This window comes from Astatotilapia calliptera, chromosome 1 (assembly GCF_964374335.1).
Source record: "Astatotilapia calliptera chromosome 1, fAstCal68.1, whole genome shotgun sequence".
Taxonomy (NCBI): domain Eukaryota; kingdom Metazoa; phylum Chordata; class Actinopteri; order Cichliformes; family Cichlidae; genus Astatotilapia; species Astatotilapia calliptera.
The window spans coordinates 39169645-39194685 of NC_137422.1; the positions used below are offsets into that span (position 1 = coordinate 39169645).

Consider the following 25041-nt stretch of genomic DNA (forward strand, 5'->3'; position numbering starts at 1 on the left):
ATAGCAAAAATCTGACCAGTGTTGGTGTTGCAGGGTCACACTCAGGCTGTGAGGAGTTTGGCCTTCAGTCCTGATGGGAAGTGGTTAGCTTCAGCGAGCGACGACTGCACCGTCAAGGTACGACCTGATCTGACGTCTCACCTTTAATGTAAAAAATATATTTTAAGGATTGTTTTTCCCGGTACTTACATGTTGTGGTAACTCTGACTCTGTAACAGTAGATGCTGAGAAACCTTCAGAGTAACTATAACCTGCAGGAGTTACACGATGCTGTGAATGTAAACTGTGAAGCAGAACATCAGCAGCAGGAAACTGTGCAGAAAGGCTGGAAGACGTTAAAATGTTCCAGCTGGTCCTGGTTCATGTTTGGTAGTCACGTGTTCCCATAAAATAAAACGAGCGATTGAATCGCAACATTTTTAGATTCTTCTACATTTTAAAATGGTTTTAAAAGGTCCGTCTGTTGAATCACTTCAGTGTTTTAGGATTTTTAAGATCCATCTTTTCTATTAAAATAGTTTTCAGGACACTTCTTGACCCAGGTTCAGTTACATTTATTTAAATAAAGTAATAAGCTGGTGATGTGTAACGACTCGTTAGGCTAACATTTCATCGATGTTTAGAATTAAGTTTCATTTCATTTGCAGCGGTCGGATGTTCGGGTGTTTGAGAGCATCTTGGGAATTTAAAAGTGTGAACATGATGTGTTTATTCTGTAAATGCTGTGAAAGCATCAAACCGGCAGCATCCTGTAATAAAATCGCTCATTCTGATTGGCTGAAGGAGGTGAGCTCTGCTCTCTTCCTGTTCGATGACCTCAGCCCTGTCCTCTTGTCTCCATCAGCTGTGGGACCTGGCTCAGGGGAAAACCATCACGGAATTCAAATCTCACACCGCCGCCGTCAACATCGTCCAGTTCCACCCCAACGAGTACCTGCTGGCCTCCGGAAGCTCCGACAGGTACGTCGCCGCAGGCCGAGCGCCCGAGACGCAGCAGCTCGGAGCTGAAGGAGCGACTCATGAGTGGAATCAGTGTTTGTGACACTTTGTGGCTCGTTTAGTTTTTCTGTTTCATGAAGCTCAGAGGCTGCGCGAGGTTGTCCTCTCTCTGTGCCGCCAAGATTTTATTTTGGTGCTGAGTTTGATTGTTTGTGGCATTTTTTTAAATGTAACATTTCTTTTAGTCTGAAATTCTTTTACTTTTTTTCACATACATGTCCTGTGTCTTCTACATGTCCTCTGCATGTGCCACTAAATCATACATTTATAACTAAAAGTAAACAGGAAATATAATATAAATATAATAAAATGGAAATAATAACTCATCCTTTCTCCAACACAACCAGCAAGTGCACTCAGTATTTAATCATTTCTTTATTTTTGCATATGAAGTATAAATAAGTATTCCAACATGAATCACTTAAATTGATTATTATGTTTAATTTGAGGACATCGACCTGGTGTTAGAGACAGTTTATAAGTTACACCAGCAAGCAAAGCTGTAGTTTGTGGCCTGATTTTCCGATTGTCATGTGATCGTGATGGAGCCGTTAAAGCTTTGAATGTGTCACTTCAAAGAAATGAGACATTTTGTAGGTTTTGGCCTGTTTTAGTGACAGAACAGGGAGCAGGGTCATTTTTATCTCAAACAGTTTATTGATGGAATAAATCTTACTCTCATTTATGAGAATAAGAAGTGACTCAAACACATACTTTCTTCAATTAATTATAAAAATGTCTTTAGCTTAGCTTGTAGTTAGAGCTGGGTTAGGCGACCCTAACCATCCCTCAGGTTCCTGGGGACTTCCCATGATGCACTGAGAGGTGCACTTTGCCCTCCACTCCCTCTTTTGTTCGTGTTTCGTTCCTCTTTTCTCTTTCTCCTCATTTACTGACTTGTCACTGCTGACCGTGGATCTGTTGGAGGTCTCTTCCTGTTCCTCAGCCGTGTTGTAGCGTCTTCACCTGACACTATAAAACACCTACAGGTGTCTCTAATGAGCTGCAGCTGTATGAACTCTGCATGTGCTTGCAGGACCATCAAGCTGTGGGATCTGGAGAAGTTTACGATGATCGGCTCGTTGGAGGGCGACACGACTCCGGTCAGGTGAGTTTTTCCCCGTTGCAGCAGGGTGTAACTGGAATGTGACCTCTGACCCCTGTCCCTGTGGTTTCAGGTGTATATGTTTTAGCCCAGATGGCTCCTGCCTGTACAGCGGCGCCACGGACTCGCTGCGGGTCTTCGGCTGGGAACCGGACCGCTGCTTTGACGCGGTGCCGGTGAGCTGGGGAAAGGTGTCTGACCTCGCCATCTGCAACCAGCAGCTGGTGTGTAGCTCCGCCCACCGCTCAGTAACAGTACTGTGCAGAAGTTTTAGGTAATCTTAATCTTCCACCTTCTCCACATGTCAGATCGGCGTGTCTCATCAGCTGTCGAGTGTGTCGTCCTACGTGGTCGATCTGAAGAGGGTAAAGAAGAGCGGTGGCGCCGTGATCCAGGGGATCATCCAGGACGACCAGCCGCTCACAGAGCCGAAGAAGGACCCCAAAGGAGCGGCACTGCGAAAGAACTACGAGAGACCCACGACCACCTGCAGATCGCAGAGGTACGGCACACTGAGAGACAGGAGAAAATACTGCAAGTACTGACTCAGATCACATGTCATATATATATATATATATATATATATATATATATATATATATATATATATATATATATATATATATATAAAATCTTATTTGACTTCAGTGGAAAAGTTTCGCTTCCAGATTCTTTAATAAAAGTAAATAAAGTAAAAAATTTGCAGTTTTTCTTCTAAAAACAAACAAACAAATGTTTGTGATGTCATCAGGTTGAAGCACCGTTCAGAGTCTGACAGGCGGAGCCCCGAAGGGGAGAGGCGGAGCCCTAGCGAGGACGAGGCGGACGAGAAGCTGTCGTCTGCTGAGATCCACAACGCCGAGGACTACAAGGCCATCTTCCAGCCAAAGAGCGCCATCTGTAGGTGGACCCGGAGCATCGCAGCTCAGATGTTGAATAACGAATACAGTTATACGTACATACAACGAGATCTGTGAAATATTGCTATTGAAAAGGACGCTGAGTTCATCTTTAATCAACACTGCACCAACAAAATCTGTGTTTAGTTTCCCCGAAAGCTTCTATTTCCTCACCTGTTGATCCACCTGCAGCATCGCCATCAGTTCTGCTCTGGCTGATTTTGAGAAGCAGGCCATATTTGAAAAGTGAGAGGAGTAAACATTACTCGCTGTAAGAGCCAAACAGGATGGGAGGATCTGATTGGTTCTTTGTGCCTTTTTAAAATATTCATCCTAATGAGGACAAAGACACTCTCGTCATTTCTTCTTTTGTTTTCATGTCGTCACATTTATTTTGCAGTCTGAGCTCCTCGTTCTCCTCTCTTCCAGCTCGCACTCCTCCTAAGATGTCGGAGCCTTTTCCCGCTCCTCCAGAGGACGGTGAGTCCAGCACAGCTTCACGTTTCTGTGAGACATCAGGAGACGACGCGCCTCCGACGTTTCAGTTTATAGATGAAACACGAACAATAAATCACGTGTTCGACAGTGAAAAACACACGACACAAAAACACACGACAGAGGTGTTTCAGCTCCTGTTTTGTGGTTACTGGGTCGTTTCCTGATGATTTCTTCTTCTGCTCAGAGTCCATTTTGGCGATCAGCCGGCAGCTGAAGGACATAAAGACTCATTTTCCTGATAAACAGCAGGTCAGTGAACGCAGCAGCCGTGTGTCTGTGTGGAAACATGGACGCCTTAGGACAGCGGACTATAAATGCAACGAACCTATCAGAGCTCAAATACCTGCTGTTTACAACAAAGTAGTCCTCCAGCCGCTCGGTTTTCTCTTTCTTTAGTTAAAGATTTTTCTTTGTCTTCAGAAAATCAGTTTAATTCAAAACCATCTAAAACCTTTAACAGCTGTGTGACTTTGGTCTGAGTGCGGTTATATGAGAGGTTTTATGAGTCTAAATTAACAACTAAAATGATGTGTGAGAAATTATTTTGTAATAAATGAAGGCCATCATTCTTCTTGTGGCTTCATCAACAGTGCTCCCTCTGATCTCTGCCACAACAGAAACCTTAGGACACGCAAGGACAATAATTTTACTGACAGTAGTACCATCAGTCACACCTAAAAGAAAGCAAGCACAGCTACACAGTAATTAGGCTCTATAATATTGATGCTAATTGACTGAGAAAGAGTTAGGTGTCAAAAGAGAGTGATATTATACCCCTTTCGTCAAACGCAGTGATTTATGACCCCCTTAATTGATTTATGACCCCTAATTAAATTATCCCCTAATTAAATTATTCATGAGCTCCGGAAGTAGGAAGTAATTAAATAATAAAAATATGATATTCATAAAAATATGATATTCATAAAAATATGATATTCATAAAAATATAATTGATTATTTAGAAAGTTTCTTATATATCAAAATAGCATTCTTTTATTTCTTTAAGCAATTAAATTTTTATTTTTATTTTTTTTTATGCTCAAAAAACGCCATCTGGTGGCGGGTCAGTGTGTGTGTGTGTGCGCGCGCGCGCGCCCGAGGCTGTGTGTCTGGGCGCGCGGGGGCGCGCCCGTGTCTCCGGACCGTGCTCTCTCGGGCTCCGTGCTCATGTGTTTAAAAATGTATTAAACCATATTAAAATTGTTTAGTTAAACTTGTGCTTTTGTAACGTTCAGTATGGCCACAAACACATGCTGCATGCCTTGGGGGAAACTTTATTTAGATTTATATTCATTTGTAGATTTAGAATAAAACTCATACTCAGAAAAAATTCGCGATCCCCTAACCCTCCTTAGATACATAAGCAGGGAAAACTCCTTAAAAAACCCTCCGCTATTTCTCCAAAACCCTACAATAACTTGTTAGGGTACCCCCTCTATTCCCAAAACCTTATATTCGATAACAGGGAAAATCCTGAAAAAATCCTTAGTCTTTTTTCTGAAATTCAGCGCCCCGCGGCTCCCTTCATGCTCAGCCAAACAAAGCCAAAACTCCTTTTAAAAATTTCTCCGCGATTTCTCCAAAACCCCTAGAATAACTTGTTAGCTACCCCTCTATTCCCCCAAAAAAAGCGCTATAATCCAAAAACATTGGGAAAGCTCCTTACTCTTTTTTCTTCAAAAACTTGCCTCTTGCTAGCTACCTCTAAAATTCTAAAAGTCTAAAAGTCTAAGTTCTACCTCGCTCTTAATCGCACCGACCCGCAACAGCTTCCAGAGCACAATTTTTTCCTGCTTGTTCGCTCCCCGCTCTGGTCCCGAATGCGCTGCTTACCTCGTTTGAAAATTCCCCCCTTAGACCAACTCCGCCTCACTGCGCCCCGCTGCCAATCACATAACCCTTGCACCGCTCCCTTCGCACCCCGGTTAGCCAATCCGCTCCAGCTCTGATTTTACGATCTCCCGCTGATGTTAAGACTATCTTCGAACCCCAGAAGAGATCTGACTTCAGACGTATCAACAACTGGCGCCGCTCAGACTGCTTGCGAGTTCGCATAGGGAGCGGCCGATTTCAACAGCAACTTGCGTCTCTTTCCTTATCCGCATATCATTCGGTAAGTGTTAATCTTCCTCTCTAACTACATTTTTGCATTTTCCTTTTTACCATTCTGTCAATCCTTTCATTTAAAAAAATAAATAAATATCACAATGGTTTGTAACAGGTACAATACACCATCCATCCATCCATTCGCCTCCACTTATCCTTTTCTCAGGCTCGCGCGGTGCGCTGGAGCCTATCCCACGTACAATACACTTTAAAATATATATAAGCTCCACTTTTAACTCCCGTAAAAGTTTATACATTACATGTCTACATCACCTATCATGGCCTCATCGGGTATCTCATATCATCTTGTTATTGTTATGTTATGCTCCTTTGATATTTTGCTAGTTTGCGTGTTTTAAAACTCTTTTTGTTTTTCTTTATATTTTTAGACCCAGATGTGTTAACCTGATCCCTGCGAAACACCAGCTCTGCGTGGATTTTGACCGCGAGTGACCGGATGTTGTTTCCGGCCTGAGGTTGCCTGAAATGCCGTGAGGCTCGTTTGAAAGATTGCGCCCGAGACCAACTCCGCCTCCAAGGCATGCCTACCTTTAGCTGCCACCAGTGAGATATCAGAGCCGGGCTCCACATATCCAATCAGGAGCATGCGCAAGACAGCTTTTGCAGACTCTCCAGAAATATACAAGTCCTTACCAACTGCTCTGCAACCCAGTGTTTCTGGTCCCCTCACTAACATCGCTTTTTGAGATATTTTTTATGAACCACCAAAAAAGCAATTTTACCCCACAGACTGGGTCTGAGGGCAGCAGCGGGGACAAATGATTGTAATGAAGCGACGGACATTTCATGGCTGGTCTTGCATAATCGTGAGTTATTATGTCATATGGTGATAAGTACATAGTTTTGCAAGAGGCATACAAGCACTGTGGAAAAAGTAATCATAAAACTGTTTTTGTGAACACCCTACGTTATGCTTTAAAAAATGTGATACATGTAATGTGATCATCAAAGAACATGATTTTTAAAAAAAAAACAACTTTTATTCTTATGCTTTTAAAGTATGTCAGATTATCTTAAAACACTTATTTGTATGTTATAATGTTTTTCTTACACCATGTGTAATTTTTATAGACACCTTATTCATTGTATCAATGTGTAATTATGTATCTTTGATAAATAAATAAAATATTTAATCTTGTATTTGTGTACTTTCTGGTGATTCAATAAAAAATTAGTCACATATCGCTCTGATAAACACAGATGGCTGAAAGAAATGTTTGATGGAACAAAGGAAACAAGTGTCTTGCTGCTAAACTTTTAAGTCACCATGGTTTAAATGAGAAAGTCTGTATGTAAAACATGAAAAACTCCAAACCCGGTTTAACTACAAAGGTGTACTCATTTCTTTGTAATGGTACTTTACTGTTCCAATGAAACAAAAAGAAAATCTCATTTTTAAAGTACATTTTTCGGCCATCCTGACCTATTTTCAGGGGCAAGAATGTTGATGTTAGACTGTGTTTTAAATCAGGTTGTGATCTTAAACTAACTATCACAGCACTGATTTCAGTTGTAATGTCAATTAGAATCCCAATTTGGCTTTTCTCCAGTCAGTGTTATGGTGAAATTTAACTTGTTCTTTTGTGTAATTGCACATGGCCCAGCAAAGGACCCCTTAGTAAACTGTACAGCATAAGTTTTCAATTCACTTTTGTCAGAAAACTTCACAGTATGAGAAGTTACAGCACAGTTTCTCCAAACGTGTGGTTCTTTTTCAGCCAGCGTGCTTTTAGAGCATCTACATTAGCTCATGTAGTAAAAGTACAATCAGTAAGTGTACTTTAACATTTGAGATTCCGAGTCACTCTTGCTTAGATCATGTGAACTATATCATGAACCTTTTTTTGTATAATGCATCAAACGTGTTCAAATCAGTTTATTTTCAATTTATTTTAACTAGAGACAAGCAACTCCTTTTTAGCTTCTGTTATGTATTTACCTCTCACACCTTAATCTAGATGTTAGTGTTCTCAGAGTTAACATGTCTCATGTTGCCATGTTGTATTTCTAATACCCAGCCTCAGTGTTCGCCCTGTTGACCCTCAAATCCAAACACCAATGATCTAGATATTCACAACATTCATAAGGAGATTCTTAAGGTCTTAAGTTTTGTTGTTTTTATGTTTTACAAAAAAAAAACTTCACATTTTTTATATTTTTAAACGAAAGTGACATGCAAGGATATTTTTCTTTAGTGATGTTGCTTCAGCAATCTCAAATACTAATTATTCTGGGAATTTTTATGGTCAAACTATGTGATTTTCCAAATGTGTGTGTGTGTGGAGTAAAATGACCTTGTTCTTATGATGTTGTCACCATGAATGATTTAGGATTAACAACACAAATTGTATCGATAGCAGAAACAGTCTTATAACTTATAATTCTCACACGTTACCGCTAGTTTTACAAACGCAGTCTTCTTCAGCTCTGTTTATGTAGCTTTTATGAAACTGATTTTCCATAGTACAAGTAGAATTTAATTTTTCTTTGCTCTCCAGTATAAATGCAATAATTTGCAGGCTTTTTACTGAAACTCTCACAATGCAACACTCAATGCTCAGAGCTTCATATATCAACAGCTCTGAAAATATCTTCTTTTTTAAAGTAATGTAGGACAGGATCTCTCACTCTCTGTGTCTCAAAAAAAACCCAACTAAACTGGCAATCACCACTAAACAAATGAAAGTAGTTTATGGCTTTTTTATCAGCTGCATTTCTTTCATTTATGTATTGATCCCATTGTTTATTGGTAATGCTTTTAGGTCACTGTTTTAGCATGTCTGCCTCACACTCCATTTAAACAGTTTAACAGATAGTGGGAGGAAGGTGGCATTGGAGTTTGTTGGGTGCTCCTTCTGAGACCGATCTGTTGCAGTCTGTTTGGCCACAGCTGTGGGTGCCTTCTTTGCTGATCGCTTTATTCTCTCTTCTAGCATACTCCTTAATCTTATCCAATTTCAGTTTATCCAACAACAGATGCAGCCTGTGATCCACTCATTTTAAGCATTCAACATAAGCAGCATGCCAAAATCCAAAACAAAGGCAACAGCAATTCCTTCAAACTCAGGTGAACGCCTGCAGAGCCACAGCACACACACACACCAAACCGAATAGCAAACGTAGCGGTGGGCGTGTCACAAAAACATCTTCTATGGTCAGAATCCAAACTGCGTTCAAACAAACAATACGCAGCACAAAAACACAGTTTACATACCACCGTCGTCTTCTCCTTATCTGTCAGACTAGCCGATTTTATGGGTGTAGTGTAGTGATGGGATTTCCGGCTCTTTTTAGAGATCCGGCTCTTTCGGTTCGGCTCACTAAAAAGAGCCGGCTCTTTCGGCTCCGAACCGGCTCTTCAGGTTGTTTTGTTGCTTTAATTAATTTATTATTAACAATAATATAAAATTATGCACAAAAGGAATTACTAACATAAAAACAAGTGGTTTTATTTATATATGTTTATATATAAATATATGCGGTGGCCCCTAGAGACAAAACACGTACAAACTCCAAAACACATTTCTAGCATGAACTGAACTTCCAAAGCAGAGCTACTAGATCACTTAAATTACACAATTGAAAGCATGTGTGTATTGTTTGTGTATTTATACACAGGCACTCATATATATATTCAAATAATTTAAAAAAAAGTTCATTTACCTGTTATTACCACACACCAAATCCGGTCGTTGGTACTTGCTGGCTTGTGTAGCCACAAGATAACAAAGGCTCAACACTGCGCCCAGCATCCTGGAGCACTTCTGTTGTCTTTTGTACGTGTTTTGAGTTTTTATATGCTTCTGAGTTTTTATATGCTTCTGAGTTTTTACGTGCTTCGGAGTTTGTACGTGTTTTTACGTGTTTTGGAGTTTGTACGTGTTTTTACGTGTTTTGGAGTTTGTACATGCTTCAGAGTTCGTACGTGATTTGAAGTTTGTATGTGCTTTGTCTCTAGGGGCCACCGTAAATATACTTTTACTCCACATTCACTCCACATAAAATGTAATAAATAAATCATATAATACAAAAATCAACTATTCACATTTCAAGTTTTAACTATTTAAATTTCAGCTTTTTCCTTTCACAAATTTAAAGTGAAAAGAACACAAAACACTGCAAACCACAACACAATTAAATATAAATTATAATAATATGAAAACTAAAAGAACATGCATATTCTCTGTCATATGGACCTGCATGAATAAACTTTCTCAATCCTTTATCTCTTTCTTAAGGTCTTAAGTTTTGTTGTTTTTATGTTTTTATGTTTTACAAAAAAAAACTTCACATTTTTTATATTTTTAAACGAAAGTGACATGCAAGGATATTTTTCTTTAGTGATGTTGCTTCAGCAATCTCAAATACTAATTATTCTGGGAATTTTTATGGTCAAACTATGTGATTTTCCAAATGTGTGTGTGTGTGGAGTAAAATGACCTTGTTCTTATGATGTTGTCACCGTGAATCATTTAGGATTAACAACACAAATTGTATCGATAGCAGAAACAGTCTTATAACTTATAATTCTCACACGTTACCGCTAGTTTTACAAACGCAGTCTTCTTCAGCTCTGTTTATGTAGCTTTTATGAAACTGATTTTCCATAGTACAAGTAGAATTTAATTTTTCTTTGCTCTCCAGTATAAATGCAATAATTTGCAGGCTTTTTACTGAAACTCTCACAATGCAACACTCAATGCTCAGAGCTTCATATATCAACAGCTCTGAAAATATCTTCTTTTTTAAAGTAATGTAGGACAGGATCTCTCACTCTCTGTGTCTCAAAAAAAACCCAACTAAACTGGCAATCACCACTAAACAAATGAAAGTAGTTTATGGCTTTTTTATCAGCTGCATTTCTTTCATTTATGTATTGATCCCATTGTTTATTGGTAATGCTTTTAGGTCACTGTTTTAGCATGTCTGCCTCACACTCCATTTAAACAGTTTAACAGATAGTGGGAGGAAGGTGGCATTGGAGTTTGTTGGGTGCTCCTTCTGAGACCGATCTGTTGCAGTCTGTTTGGCCACAGCTGTGGGTGCCTTCTTTGCTGATCGCTTTATTCTCTCTTCTAGCATACTCCTTAATCTTATCCAATTTCAGTTTATCCAACAACAGATGCAGCCTGTGATCCACTCATTTTAAGCATTCAACATAAGCAGCATGCCAAAATCCAAAACAAAGGCAACAGCAATTCCTTCAAACTCAGGTGAACGCCTGCAGAGCCACAGCACACACACACACCAAACCGAATAGCAAACGTAGCGGTGGGCGTGTCACAAAAACATCTTCTATGGTCAGAATCCAAACTGCGTTCAAACAAACAATACGCAGCACAAAAACACAGTTTACATACCACCGTCGTCTTCTCCTTATCTGTCAGACTAGCCGATTTTATGGGTGTCACTGTGCACCAAAGCCGAGGACGCTCAGAATGATTCGGATTAAACTGTGTCAGTCGGAGCTTTTATGGAGTCTTACAGTAAACGGATTATTGCATTTAAAAGAACTGAGAGACTTCAATTTAATTTTGTTTATGCAGCGCCAAATCACAACATCAGTCACCTCAATGCGCTTTATACTTTAAGATCTACATACAGAGAAAAACCAACAATCATATGACCTCCTATGAGCACTTTGGCGACAGTGGGAAGGAAAAACTCCAGAACCAGGCTCAGGGCTTCTACTTTCCTTCAAAATAAAAGCTTCACATGAGTCTCGATAGCAAAAATCTGACCAGTGTTGGTGTTGCAGGGTCACACTCAGGCTGTGAGGAGTTTGGCCTTCAGTCCTGATGGGAAGTGGTTAGCTTCAGCGAGCGACGACTGCACCGTCAAGGTACGACCTGATCTGACGTCTCACCTTTAATGTAAAAAATATATTTTAAGGATTGTTTTTCCCGGTACTTACATGTTGTGGTAACTCTGACTCTGTAACAGTAGATGCTGAGAAACCTTCAGAGTAACTATAACCTGCAGGAGTTACACGATGCTGTGAATGTAAACTGTGAAGCAGAACATCAGCAGCAGGAAACTGTGCAGAAAGGCTGGAAGACGTTAAAATGTTCCAGCTGGTCCTGGTTCATGTTTGGTAGTCACGTGTTCCCATAAAATAAAACGAGCGATTGAATCGCAACATTTTTAGATTCTTCTACATTTTAAAATGGTTTTAAAAGGTCCGTCTGTTGAATCACTTCAGTGTTTTAGGATTTTTAAGATCCATCTTTTCTATTAAAATAGTTTTCAGGACACTTCTTGACCCAGGTTCAGTTACATTTATTTAAATAAAGTAATAAGCTGGTGATGTGTAACGACTCGTTAGGCTAACATTTCATCGATGTTTAGAATTAAGTTTCATTTCATTTGCAGCGGTCGGATGTTCGGGTGTTTGAGAGCATCTTGGGAATTTAAAAGTGTGAACATGATGTGTTTATTCTGTAAATGCTGTGAAAGCATCAAACCGGCAGCATCCTGTAATAAAATCGCTCATTCTGATTGGCTGAAGGAGGTGAGCTCTGCTCTCTTCCTGTTCGATGACCTCAGCCCTGTCCTCTTGTCTCCATCAGCTGTGGGACCTGGCTCAGGGGAAAACCATCACGGAATTCAAATCTCACACCGCCGCCGTCAACATCGTCCAGTTCCACCCCAACGAGTACCTGCTGGCCTCCGGAAGCTCCGACAGGTACGTCGCCGCAGGCCGAGCGCCCGAGACGCAGCAGCTCGGAGCTGAAGGAGCGACTCATGAGTGGAATCAGTGTTTGTGACACTTTGTGGCTCGTTTAGTTTTTCTGTTTCATGAAGCTCAGAGGCTGCGCGAGGTTGTCCTCTCTCTGTGCCGCCAAGATTTTATTTTGGTGCTGAGTTTGATTGTTTGTGGCATTTTTTTAAATGTAACATTTCTTTTAGTCTGAAATTCTTTTACTTTTTTTCACATACATGTCCTGTGTCTTCTACATGTCCTCTGCATGTGCCACTAAATCATACATTTATAACTAAAAGTAAACAGGAAATATAATATAAATATAATAAAATGGAAATAATAACTCATCCTTTCTCCAACACAACCAGCAAGTGCACTCAGTATTTAATCATTTCTTTATTTTTGCATATGAAGTATAAATAAGTATTCCAACATGAATCACTTAAATTGATTATTATGTTTAATTTGAGGACATCGACCTGGTGTTAGAGACAGTTTATAAGTTACACCAGCAAGCAAAGCTGTAGTTTGTGGCCTGATTTTCCGATTGTCATGTGATCGTGATGGAGCCGTTAAAGCTTTGAATGTGTCACTTCAAAGAAATGAGACATTTTGTAGGTTTTGGCCTGTTTTAGTGACAGAACAGGGAGCAGGGTCATTTTTATCTCAAACAGTTTATTGATGGAATAAATCTTACTCTCATTTATGAGAATAAGAAGTGACTCAAACACATACTTTCTTCAATTAATTATAAAAATGTCTTTAGCTTAGCTTGTAGTTAGACCTGGGTTAGGCGACCCTAACCATCCCTCAGGTTCCTGGGGACTTCCCATGATGCACTGAGAGGTGCACTTTGCCCTCCACTCCCTCTTTTGTTCGTGTTTCGTTCCTCTTTTCTCTTTCTCCTCATTTACTGACTTGTCACTGCTGACCGTGGATCTGTTGGAGGTCTCTTCCTGTTCCTCAGCCGTGTTGTAGCGTCTTCACCTGACACTATAAAACACCTACAGGTGTCTCTAATGAGCTGCAGCTGTATGAACTCTGCATGTGCTTGCAGGACCATCAAGCTGTGGGATCTGGAGAAGTTTACGATGATCGGCTCGTTGGAGGGCGACACGACTCCGGTCAGGTGAGTTTTTCCCCGTTGCAGCAGGGTGTAACTGGAATGTGACCTCTGACCCCTGTCCCTGTGGTTTCAGGTGTATATGTTTTAGCCCAGATGGCTCCTGCCTGTACAGCGGCGCCACGGACTCGCTGCGGGTCTTCGGCTGGGAACCGGACCGCTGCTTTGACGCGGTGCCGGTGAGCTGGGGAAAGGTGTCTGACCTCGCCATCTGCAACCAGCAGCTGGTGTGTAGCTCCGCCCACCGCTCAGTAACAGTACTGTGCAGAAGTTTTAGGTAATCTTAATCTTCCACCTTCTCCACATGTCAGATCGGCGTGTCTCATCAGCTGTCGAGTGTGTCGTCCTACGTGGTCGATCTGAAGAGGGTAAAGAAGAGCGGTGGCGCCGTGATCCAGGGGATCATCCAGGACGACCAGCCGCTCACAGAGCCGAAGAAGGACCCCAAAGGAGCGGCACTGCGAAAGAACTACGAGAGACCCACGACCACCTGCAGATCGCAGAGGTACGGCACACTGAGAGACAGGAGAAAATACTCCAGATACTGCAAGTACTGACTCCTGGATTTAAAGTTTTATACATGAGCCACTGGTTTCATTCATCAAACACTCAGATCACATGTCATATATATATATATATATATATATATATATATATATATATATATATATATATATTTATTATATATATTTATTATATATATATATATAATATATATATATAATAAATATATATATATTATATATATATATATATTTATTATATATATATATATATATATAATAAATATATATATATATATATATATATATATATATATATATATATATATATATATATATATATATATATATATAAAATCTTATTTGACTTCAGTGGAAAAGTTTCGCTTCCAGATTCTTTAATAAAAGTAAATAAAGTTAAAAATTTGCAGTTTTTCTTCTAAAAACAAACAAACAAATGTTTGTGATGTCATCAGGTTGAAGCACCGTTCAGAGTCTGACAGGCGGAGCCCCGAAGGGGAGAGGCGGAGCCCTAGCGAGGACGAGGCGGACGAGAAGCTGTCGTCTGCTGAGATCCACAACGCCGAGGACTACAAGGCCATCTTCCAGCCAAAGAGCGCCATCTGTAGGTGGACCCGGAGCATCGCAGCTCAGATGTTGAATAACGAATACAGTTATACGTACATACAACGAGATCTGTGAAATATTGCTATTGAAAAGGACGCTGAGTTCATCTTTAATCAACACTGCACCAACAAAATCTGTGTTTAGTTTCCCCGAAAGCTTCTATTTCCTCACCTGTTGATCCACCTGCAGCATCGCCATCAGTTCTGCTCTGGCTGATTTTGAGAAGCAGGCCATATTTGAAAAGTGAGAGGAGTAAACATTACTCGCTGTAAGAGCCAAACAGGATGGGAGGATCTGATTGGTTCTTTGTGCCTTTTTAAAATATTCATCCTAATGAGGACAAAGACACTCTCGTCATTTCTTCTTTTGTTTTCATGTCGTCACATTTATTTTGCAGTCTGAGCTCCTCGTTCTCCTCTCTTCCAGCTCGCACTCCTCCTAAGATGTCGGAGCCTTTTCCCGCTCCTCCAGAGGACGGTGAGTCCAGCACAGCTTCACGTTTCTGTGAGACATCAGGAGACGACGCGCCTCCGACGTTTCAGTTTATAGATGAAACACGAACAATAAATCACGTGTTCGACAGTGAAAAACACACGACACAAAAACACACGACAGAGGTGTTTCAGCTCCTGTTTTGTGGTTACTGGGTCGTTTCCTGATGATTTCTTCTTCTGCTCAGAGTCCATTTTGGCGATCAGCCGGCAGCTGAAGGACATAAAGACTCATTTTCCTGATAAACAGCAGGTCAGTGAACGCAGCAGCCGTGTGTCTGTGTGGAAACATGGACGCCTTAGGACAGCGGACTATAAATGCAACGAACCTATCAGAGCTTGGGTTGGGTGAGAGCTGAAACATCCTGAAGCACCTCAAAATTAAACTCTGTGACGGCCCTGGCAAATCTACACATCCTAAACAAATCTCTGCACCTGCAAGCCGCTTTGCAGCCCACCTTCTCCTATTCCGCCAGCCTGAGGAACTGAGCAGGTGTCAACAGGTGACATCAAGTCGGAGCCAATTACTGCAGGTAGAAATGATCATTCACCTTTTGTCTAAAGCCTTCCTGACTGATGCGATCCTTAAATGTGATTTAAGCTGTGTGGGAACATTGGAGGCATAGACAGGAAATGAGGTTTAATCACAAACTCAGCTCAGTTTGTCCAGTTATTTGAGTCTGAAAGTGGTGCTAGGGGAAAAAAGTGGTTAATTCAGTCATTTTATTAACGCCCTTTAGATTAACTCAACTCACCTCTTGGTCATGTCATTTTCAAATCTACAGTGATGGTGTGTCAAACACTCCTTTTTACTGCTCTTTTAAATATTTGTGTCCACACGATGCCGACGTAGGCTTCCAGCACTTGGCCAGTAAAGCTAGTTTCTCTTCTAGTAAGGACATATTCAGTTTCCACAAGTCTTTTTTTTCTAGCTTTTTGTAGAGCTTCTCATATAATCCTCTGTCTAAAACCAGAGATCGTCTACATTACACAGCATATAGAAAAAACACAGTAGCTCCATTTTAATTGTTGTAATTTCAACAGTTATTTAGCTGATTTTAGTTTTGTAGTCCCTTCAGTTTGTGTTTTAAGGGTATCAATCTGTTTTAAAGTGCTTTTATAACTTGTTAAAAGTGTTTTATATTAAATAAATTCGAGTTAAGTAAGTAAAAATTATATGAATCTTCATGATGTTCAAACAGTTGAAACTGAGGCTTGAGCTTCTCTAACATCTTTTTGTTGTTTCTGGGTTTTTGTTTCTCTGCATGCTGTCAATTAGAGGCCGAAGAGCTAATGAAGCTGGTCGGCTTTGATCTGATCGCCACACAGAGACGTTTACGGGATCGAAGCGTCTGAAATCCTCCTGAAAAGGATCGTGTTTTTACATTTTCCCTCATAAACATCTGTCTGACTGCAGCTTTCAATATTTGCCATGTCGTTGTCGTTAGAATGCAAACACCCTGTTGACACTTTACTCACGCAGGAAGCTGCATGAATATTTAATCGCCTGTAATATAAAGACTGCGAGCACTCGTGTGTCGCCTGTTTCCAGCCTGCGGAAAACAGAAAAACAACAGGGAGCATTAAAGCTAACCTCTGGGCCCTCAGTCAGTTCATTACAAGCAGACGAAGCGAGAGACAACAGAGCAAATAAACAGAACAACAGCGAGTCTTCCAACATGGCAGGTTCAAAGGTGATTTAAGGAAACAGCACTTTGTAACGCGCTGTTCACACAGTCGCCCTCGACTCTGTAAAGGCAGTGTGGTTATTATAATACAGAGGAAATGCTCAAATCTGCTGAATGTTTCATATGTTCTTCACTTTATTAAAGCCAGTCCTGTAGTGATGTGCAGCTGGCTGGTTTTTCAAGTGTTCAGGCTTTTTAATGCTTTTGTGATCAAAGTGTCCAAAGAGGTCACGCAGCACAGCCTCGGGTCTTTATTGCTAACTATAATCATTACTAAGACAGCAGCTTCACTTTAATTATGATATTTATCTTATGTAAAACCAACAAAAAAGTGAAGCCAACGATGAAGTGCCAAACTCTGCAGTTCCTCTAACGTCCACCGGAGGCTCCAGCACTGAGTCAGTCCCCATAGATAGGGATGGGTATCGTTGAAGTTTTATCCAATACCAGTACCAATCCGGTACTTTTGAAACGGTGCCGGTGCTTAAAGAATCAAGAACACAAACTTTGTCCAAAAACCTCTCATGTTTAGCTGTTTTTTTGTAAAAAGATAACAATGTTAGCCTTTTCTGCAGCTATGGGGGATTTATGGCATCACTCTTGGCTGGAAGCAGTGCTTAAACAATGGAAAAAACACAAACTTTGTCCAAAAACCTCATGTTTAACTGTTTCCCAATTTTTCTTTGGTCATTTTAGCCTTTTTGGCCAGCGTGCAGGGAGTATCTGCCATCAAACAAGAGGACAGCCGCATGTAGCTATGATGATGTTTGCTAGTTCACCTTACATGCATTAATGTAATAACGTGGTTAGCCTACTCAACGTAAATTACACACGAACAACATTAAGCTACTCACGCAGAGAAGAACGGCTGCTGCTGCATCATCATCCTCATCATTTCTGCTACACTGGCAGGGCTAGGGGCCAGGACTCTATTTTTCGGGTTTTTGGGGGATGTTGCAAACTCCGGGTCCGATAACAGGCACCACACCCGCAGTAGATGTGCTCGGTGTGAGGTCTCGCAGCAAGCTATCAAATACGGCGCATTTCTCGGCTTTTAAAAAAAACGCTATGCGTTGCCAGGTGTTTCATCAGATTTGAGGTGTTACCTCCTTTGACAGTATCATAGTATCAGCTTAAAGCACTTGTTGCAGGCTGCTGAGTTTGCATCTTTTGCTGTGAAATACAGCCAGACTTTGACCGCTTCGCCTTGGGCATTTTTAATCTGTAGCTCTGCTCTAAAAGAACGGACGTACCTGGGCCTGCCTACTACGCTCGCAAAGGTAAGTGTAGTGTGCAAGTGTATGACATCTCAGTAAAAAAAAAGGACCAAAATGAAGCCTGAACTTCGGCCTCTGTGATCGTTTTAATTATCCAGTTGTTCAGTGATGACGCGACGAATCCTACTTCCGGGTCTAAAGTAGTCTGCGTTTAATAGGCTTTTGTGTTGTTAACATGTTTAATGTTATGTATTTTCTTCTATTTGATCTCAAAAAGCTCCTAAAACAGTCAGCGACCACTGTTGACCTCCCTCGGCTTTTATTACCGCTAATCATTTATTTAAGCTCAGTTTTTAAAACCTTAGGATGTAACTACAGCCCAGCCCATGCAGCAGTATATGAATGACTAACCTCGTATTGTGGATGGATTATCTCAGTTGTTCTCCTGGCTGAAGTTTGGTCCTTTTACAGCATCCTGCCATGCGATTACATTTGTTCCTGACCACCGAGAACACTCACATTAACTTTTATCGAGTGGAAAAAAAGTTAGCTTGTTTATATTATGCTAACATAGCTGTGTCGCTAGCGGTCACGTAGCACATCATTATATACCAGCTAGCCCAACTTCAGTAACCCTACAAACGTCACTGCTGTTTAGTTTTCTGTCTTCATTTATGCTGGAAGTGATAGCAGAGCTGTACATTTTAATTTGTTTCCAAAACCCCGCAGTCAGGACATGCTATATTGTATTTAGATAGAAGCTAGCGAGCTAACTCCCTGCTAACTTCTAACTCCGTTAAATGTCATAAATTCCGTTTTCATGGATGCCTGGATGTTAAACTCAATTGTTACACCTGGTAGAGCAGAACGCTGATCATTTTATTAAAGATGAAAGACTTTAGACAGTTTTTCAACTCTCAGTAATCCCATAGTGATCGTTTGATATATGGACCTGCAGCGGAGTTTAGACCCAGACACGGCTAGTGACGTCAGACTGAACAACCGGATAGCACGAAAAAATACTAGCATTTCTCAGAAACGTAGGTTAGATTACAGCTAATGCTAACCTGATGACTGGACAGACGTCAGGCTGTTAAACATAAAAACCTTTGTGTGTTGTTGCTGTTTGGGGATTTCCTCTATCTTTCAACTCGAGACTCGAGGTGGAGAGATTGAACCAAATATCGATAATATCGATACTGGCATGAACAGATGTAGCCCACTGAGTGGGTTAAATACGTTTTGTTTTTGTTTTTTAAATGAAACATTGCCATGGAAAGTGTCTGAACCTTTTTGTGTTGACTGTTACATCTGTTTTGTTTATAGCACATTTGACCCAGAGTGCTTCAGAGGCGGGCACAATTACGTTCCAGCTCTCCTAAAAAACTAAATATATAAAAAGCTGAAAGGCGTATTTTATTATATTAACTATAGGGCTGTGTATCATCACTGATTTCTTGAATCAATTCAATTCAAATGGATTTGAATCTGGGAAATTTTGCCTCAGACAGTCAGAAATATTATAATTCTGATCACTAGTATTAGTATTTATTTATTTATTGTCATTGTCAAGAACAATGAAATTGCGTTTGGGGCTTCCATACACCCCAAAAAAAAAAAAAAAAGAAGAAAATAATAAATAAATACCCCTTAAAACCCAAGTGTACACTAATCAGTACATATACATATTTTACATATATAAAAAGAAAGCTGACATTTGTGAGACTTTATCAGAGCTGTGAGCATCACAGCAGATGCCTTTGTGTCAAAGTAACTGAAGACAAAACAGAAAAACATGAAGGAAATTTTCCTGGTCTGGCTTTTTCTAACAGATAACCTTAAAAATATTCTGCAGACGAACAGAAACGGAAGAAAACCATGAATCAACATCTGAACATTACCTGATGCTGCTGAAGTGAAGCAGAGCAAAGTTAAAGAAGTTTCTATTAGAGATACAGTTAAACATTTTGCATAATTTAAAAAGTTGAGCCTAGATAGCTAGCTAGCCTGGATAGATTTGAAAACGCGTCCACACTAGTGTTTTCAATCGTTTTCACAGAGTTGTGCGTCCACATTGAAACAGCTGAAAACGCTTACGGTTCCAGTCCTGCGCATGTGTAAAATGCAAGAAGATTCGACCTGCCTCATTTCTGTCTGCCGCTTATTTACTTTCCGGCTCTTTGAAACGTCGCAGCAAAATGTTGAGGAAAAGCAGCGAGTTTTTTAAATGGACTAACAATGAGGTGGAGTTGTTGCTCCGAGTAACACAAAAGTACAAAGTTGCCAAAGCGAGTGAGAATTACAGAATTTGAAAAAAATAGTGATGGGATTTCCAGCTCTTTTTAGAGATCCGGCTCTTTCGGTTCGGCTCACTAAAAAGAGCCGGCTCTTTCGGCTCCGAACCGGCTCTTCAGGTTGTTTTGTTGCTTTAGTTAATTTATTATTAACAATAATATAAAATTATGCACAAAAGGAATTACTAACGTAAAAAAAAGTGGTTTTATTTATATATAAATATATGCGGTGGCCCCTAGAGACAAAACACGTACAAACTCCAAAACACATTTCTAGCATGAACTGAACTTCCAAAGCAGAGCTACTAGATCACTTAAATTACACAATTGAAAGCATGTGTGTATTTGTGTATTTATACACAGGCACTCATATATATTCAAATAATAAAAAAAAAAAAAGTTCATTTACCTGTTACTACCACACACCAAATCCGGTCGTTGGTACTTGCTGGCTTGTGTAGCCAGTAGGTAACAAAAGCTCAACACTGCGCCCAGCATCCTGGAGCACTTCTGTTGATTTTGTACGTGTTTTGAGTTTTTATGTGCTCCTGAGTTTTTACGTGCTTCAGAGTTTGTACGTGTTTGTACATGTTTTGGAGTTTGTACGTGTTTTTACGTGTTTTGGAGTTTGCACGTGCTTCAGGGTTTGTACGTGCTTCAGAGTTCATACATGTTTTGGAGTTTTGTACGTGTTTGTACATGTTTTGGAGTTTGTACGTGTTTTTACGTGTTTTGGAGTTTGCACGTGCTTCAGGGTTTGTACGTGCTTCAGAGTTCGTACGTGTTTTGGAGTTTTGTACGTGTTTGTACGTGTTTTGGAGTTTGTACGTGTTTTTACGTGTTTTTGAGTTTGTACGTGCTTCAGGGTTTGTACGTGCTTCAGAGTTCATACGTGTTTTGGAGTTTTTACGTGCTTTGTCTCTAGGGGCCACCGTAAATATACTTTTATTTATTCACTCCACATAAAATGTAATAAATAAATCATAATACAAAAATCAACTATTCACATTTCAACTTTTAACTATTTAAATTTTCAGCTTTTTCCTTTTACAAATTTAAAGTGAAACAACACAAAACACCGCAAACCACAACACAATTAAATATAACTTATAATATGAAAACAAAAAGAACATGCATATTCTCTGTCATGCATGAACTTTCTGAATCCTTTATCATCTGCAACTGAGTATAGTTGTGGATGATTACTATCTGGTTGTTCAGTGATGACGCGACGAATCCTACTTCCGGGTCTAAAGTAGTCTGTGTTTAATATGGCTTTTGTGTTGTTAACATGTTTAATGTTATGTATTTTCTTCTATTTAATCTCAAAAAGCTCCTAAAACAGTCAGTGATCACTGTTGACCTCCCTCGGCTTTTATTACCACTAATCATTTATTTAAGCTCAGTTTTTAAAACCTTAGGATGTAACTACAGCCCAGCCCATGCAGCAGTATATGAATGACTAACCTCGTATTGTGGATGGATTATCTCAGTTGTTCTCCTGGCTGAAGTTTGGTCCTTTTACAGCATCCTGCCATGCGATTACATTTGTTCCTGACCACCGAGAACACTCACGTTAACTTTTATCGAGTGGGAAAAAAAGTTAGCTTGTTTATATTATGCTAACATAGCTGTGTCGCAATCACGTAGCACATCATTATATACCAGCTAGCCAAACTTCAGTAACCCTACAAACGTCACTGCTATTTAGTTTTCTGTCTTCATTTATGCTGGAAGTGATAACAGAGCTGTACGTTTTAATTTGTTTCCAAAACCCCGCATTCAGGACATGCTATATTGTATTTAGATAGAAGCTAGCGAGCTAACTTCCTGCTAACTTCTAACTCCGTTAAATGTCATAAATTCAGTTTTCATGGAGAGGAGGTGGAGGTAAGTGACGGAAGTGAGAGGTAAGTGACGGAAGTGATGTTGTAGGTGACGTCAGACGCCGGAGATTTTGGCGGAGAAAAAGCAAATGGTAGCATAGAGTTTAACAAAGGTTTTCCAAGCTTCAGTATTTCCAAATATACTAATCAATTGTCATATAACTAACAAGATCTGTTTTATCATCTCTAACACCCTGGAGGACAACGGGGAGAGTTTAGACGCTCTCCAAGATTACATCGACCGCTGTTTTCAAGATTTAGTAATGCATAAGGCCCAGAGTGCATCTTCCCCGGCCAAAATCGAGACGCCGTCATCGAAGAGAAGTCGCCAGGCAGACTCCCCCGGTACAACATCGCCTGCCGGCAAAGACATCGCAGAAATCCTGGAGTCCATCGACAAGCGATTGTCCAGTTTCGATGCGAGGCTGTCCCTGGTGGAGATCTTACACCGGGAATTTAAATCTCTGAGAGAATCCCTGGAATTCAGCCAGCGGCAGGTGGAAACGCTTGCCGCTGAAAATGCCACGCTACGGGAGTCGGTTAAATCTCTCACCGATAACGTGACCCAGCTAAACATTGAAAATAAAAAAATAAAAGAGTCCGTTATCGATTTACAAGCCCGTAGCATGAGAGATAATCTTGTGTTTTCTGGTATTCCAGAAACTGCCGGAGAGGACGCAGAGGCAACGGTGAAAAGCTTCATTAAAATCCACCTGAAGCTGCCGGAGGACACCGTAAAGAACATCGACTTCGATAGAGTACATCGCTTGGGGGGCGCGCGGTCGCGGACCGGGAGACCACGGCCTATTGTGGCCAAATTCAGCCAATTCAAACAAAAGGAACAGGTGAAGAGTCGCGGCAGAGAGCTGAAAGGAACGGACTTCAGCGTGAACGACCAGTTCCCCAAAGAGATCCTGGAACGACGCAAGGTCCTGTTCCCAGTTCGACGTAGCTTTATCCAGAAAGGCTCCCGTGCTGTCATCGCTGTGGACCGGCTCTACGTGGACGGACAGCTGTACCGCGACCCCGGCACCACACCGTGGTTATACTGACTGCACTCCAGATAAGAACCCGCTACACTCTTTTCTTATTCATTCACACTTTCTCCTTTAAAATGTGTTTAACCTAGTAATATCAGTAGGATGTCATAGCAGATATAACACCGTCACCCTCCGTCATTGCTTTAATTGGAATGTTTCCGTTTCATTTCCTTTTTTTTGTTGTCGCTCACAGTTCATGTGGTTTCTTTCTTTCTCTTGTCTTTCACTGCTGTGGTCACCTACTTCCCCACTCACCTACAAACAACACCCTCTATTTCTCCATATTTTCACAACACGATCACGCAAACACATCAGCTCAACGGCAGCACATTCACAACAGCCTCACAGCACGCACAGACTTGCAGGACACATAAGCAAGCCACGCTTGTTCATATTAGTGAATATTCACACACATAGTCAGACTTATGGAGTCTCTCACCACACTTCTTTTTCTCTTTCTATTTACAAACAAGGGATGTTTCCATATTCTCTCCACCTGTCTAAACGAAACACCCAGCATACATCATTAAACATACACGCACAATTAAGGGCATGCTGAGGTTTGTCACATGGAATGTAAATGGAGCTGGCACCAGAGGAAAGAGGTTAAAAATATTTAACCAGCTTAAAAAACTACAGGCAGATGTTATTTTATTACAAGAAACTCACAAACCTGTCACAGGTTTAAATGAACTTAAAACACCTGAGTTTCCTAACGTGTTTGCAGCCGGTTATAATTCTAGACAACGGGGAGTAGCAATTTTAATACATAAAAATGTTAATTTTACAGTACTCGATACAGTTATAGATCCAGAGGGTAGATTTCTAATTATTAAACTATCAATATTGAACAAAAAACTATGTATTGTTAGTATATATGGTCCAAATGTTGATGAACCCTCATTCTTCCACGGTTTTTTTAGTGCACTCTCTGAACACCTTGATTGCACACTCATTCTTGGCGGTGACCTCAACCTTGGACTAAATGAAGAAATGGATAGGCTCAACACAACAGGAACTCAGCGTAATTGGCAGTCCACAAATATAATCAAACAGTATATGAACGACTTTGGTCTTTGCGATGCATGGCGCTCTCTTCACCCCACCAGTAAGGAATATACTTTTTTCTCGCATGTTCATCACTCTTACTCTCGTCTGGATTATTTTTTGGTCAGCAGCTCACTGCTGTGTGACATTTCAGACACTGAGATTCATCCTATAGCTGTCAGCGATCATGCTCCTGTATCTTTAATACTAATGCACAAGAATAATACTACGCCAAGTAAAAACTGGAGATTTAATATATCACTACTTAAAGATGAAGACTTTATTAAATACTTTAAAAAGGAATGGACTTCATATTTAGACTTTAATGACACTCCCGGAATATCTGCTTCTGTTCTATGGGAAGCAGGGAAAGCTGTGATGAGAGGTAAAATAATTTCTTTCTCATCACACAAAAAGAAAGAAGAAAACAAAAATATTCAGGAATTAGAAAAAAACATCAAATCACTAGAAGAAGCCTACGCGTCCCACCAAGATCAGGAAACATTGAACAAAATATGCAAAACAAAACTAGAATTAAATGAAACTATTAATAAAAAAACACAATTCCTTATACAAAGACTTCGCTTGCAGAATTTTGAACACAGTAACAAATCAGGTCGATTTCTAGCTAACCAGCTAAAAATAAATAAAGAAAAAACAACTATATGTGCTGCTAAAGATTTATCGGGGAACACAATATATGATCCTGGAAGAATAAACAACATTTTTAGGGATTTCTATGAAACTTTATACTCACCACAAATAAACCCATCTAAAAATGAAATTGATCTGTT

At 40.3% G+C, this 25041-nt stretch overlaps 2 protein-coding genes and 1 long non-coding RNA gene across 7 annotated transcripts in view; all 3 read left to right on the forward strand.

Annotated features, from left to right (window-relative positions):
• LOC113027043 (katanin p80 WD40 repeat-containing subunit B1-like) overlaps window positions 1-16248 on the forward strand; it is a 29362-nt gene extending 13114 nt beyond the window's left edge. For 4 of the 5 annotated variants that reach the window (XM_080303537.1, XM_080303525.1, XM_080303540.1 and 1 more), the window contains 15 exons: window positions 34-117; window positions 845-960; window positions 2036-2107; window positions 2178-2328; window positions 2413-2606; window positions 2856-3004; window positions 3433-3483; window positions 3686-3750; window positions 11387-11470; window positions 12198-12313; window positions 13389-13460; window positions 13531-13681; window positions 13766-13959; window positions 14434-14582; window positions 15011-15277. In XM_080303537.1, coding sequence (XP_080159663.1) covers window positions 34-117; window positions 845-960; window positions 2036-2107; window positions 2178-2328; window positions 2413-2606; window positions 2856-3004; window positions 3433-3483; window positions 3686-3750; window positions 11387-11470; window positions 12198-12313; window positions 13389-13460; window positions 13531-13681; window positions 13766-13959; window positions 14434-14582; window positions 15011-15243 — 1881 coding nt within the window. In that variant the 3' untranslated portion in view covers window positions 15244-15277. Of the gene's footprint in view, window positions 1-33; window positions 118-844; window positions 961-2035; window positions 2108-2177; window positions 2329-2412; window positions 2607-2855; window positions 3005-3432; window positions 3484-3685; window positions 3751-11386; window positions 11471-12197; window positions 12314-13388; window positions 13461-13530; window positions 13682-13765; window positions 13960-14433; window positions 14583-15010 lie in introns of all 5 variants that reach the window. The other variant, XM_080303541.1, reaches the window with a different exon arrangement.
• Window positions 5207-6766, forward strand: LOC145429733 (uncharacterized). The gene is made up of 2 exons (XR_013910024.1): window positions 5207-5614; window positions 5997-6766. It is a non-coding gene; the product is annotated as an uncharacterized LOC145429733 (long non-coding RNA).
• Window positions 15470-24811, forward strand: LOC145429710 (uncharacterized). The gene is made up of 2 exons (XM_080303656.1): window positions 15470-15608; window positions 16355-24811. The coding sequence occupies exon 2, from the start codon at window positions 22424-22426 to the stop codon at window positions 23210-23212; it is 789 nt and encodes a 262-aa protein (XP_080159782.1). The 5' UTR covers window positions 15470-15608; window positions 16355-22423; the 3' UTR covers window positions 23213-24811.
• The last annotated feature ends 230 nt before the right edge of the window (window positions 24812-25041 follow it).

Bases quoted from the DNA above. Each gene is read 5' to 3' on its own strand.
- LOC145429710 (XM_080303656.1), top strand. From the start codon at position 22,424: ATGCATAAGGCCCAGAGTGCATCTTCCCCGGCCAAAATCGAGACGCCG.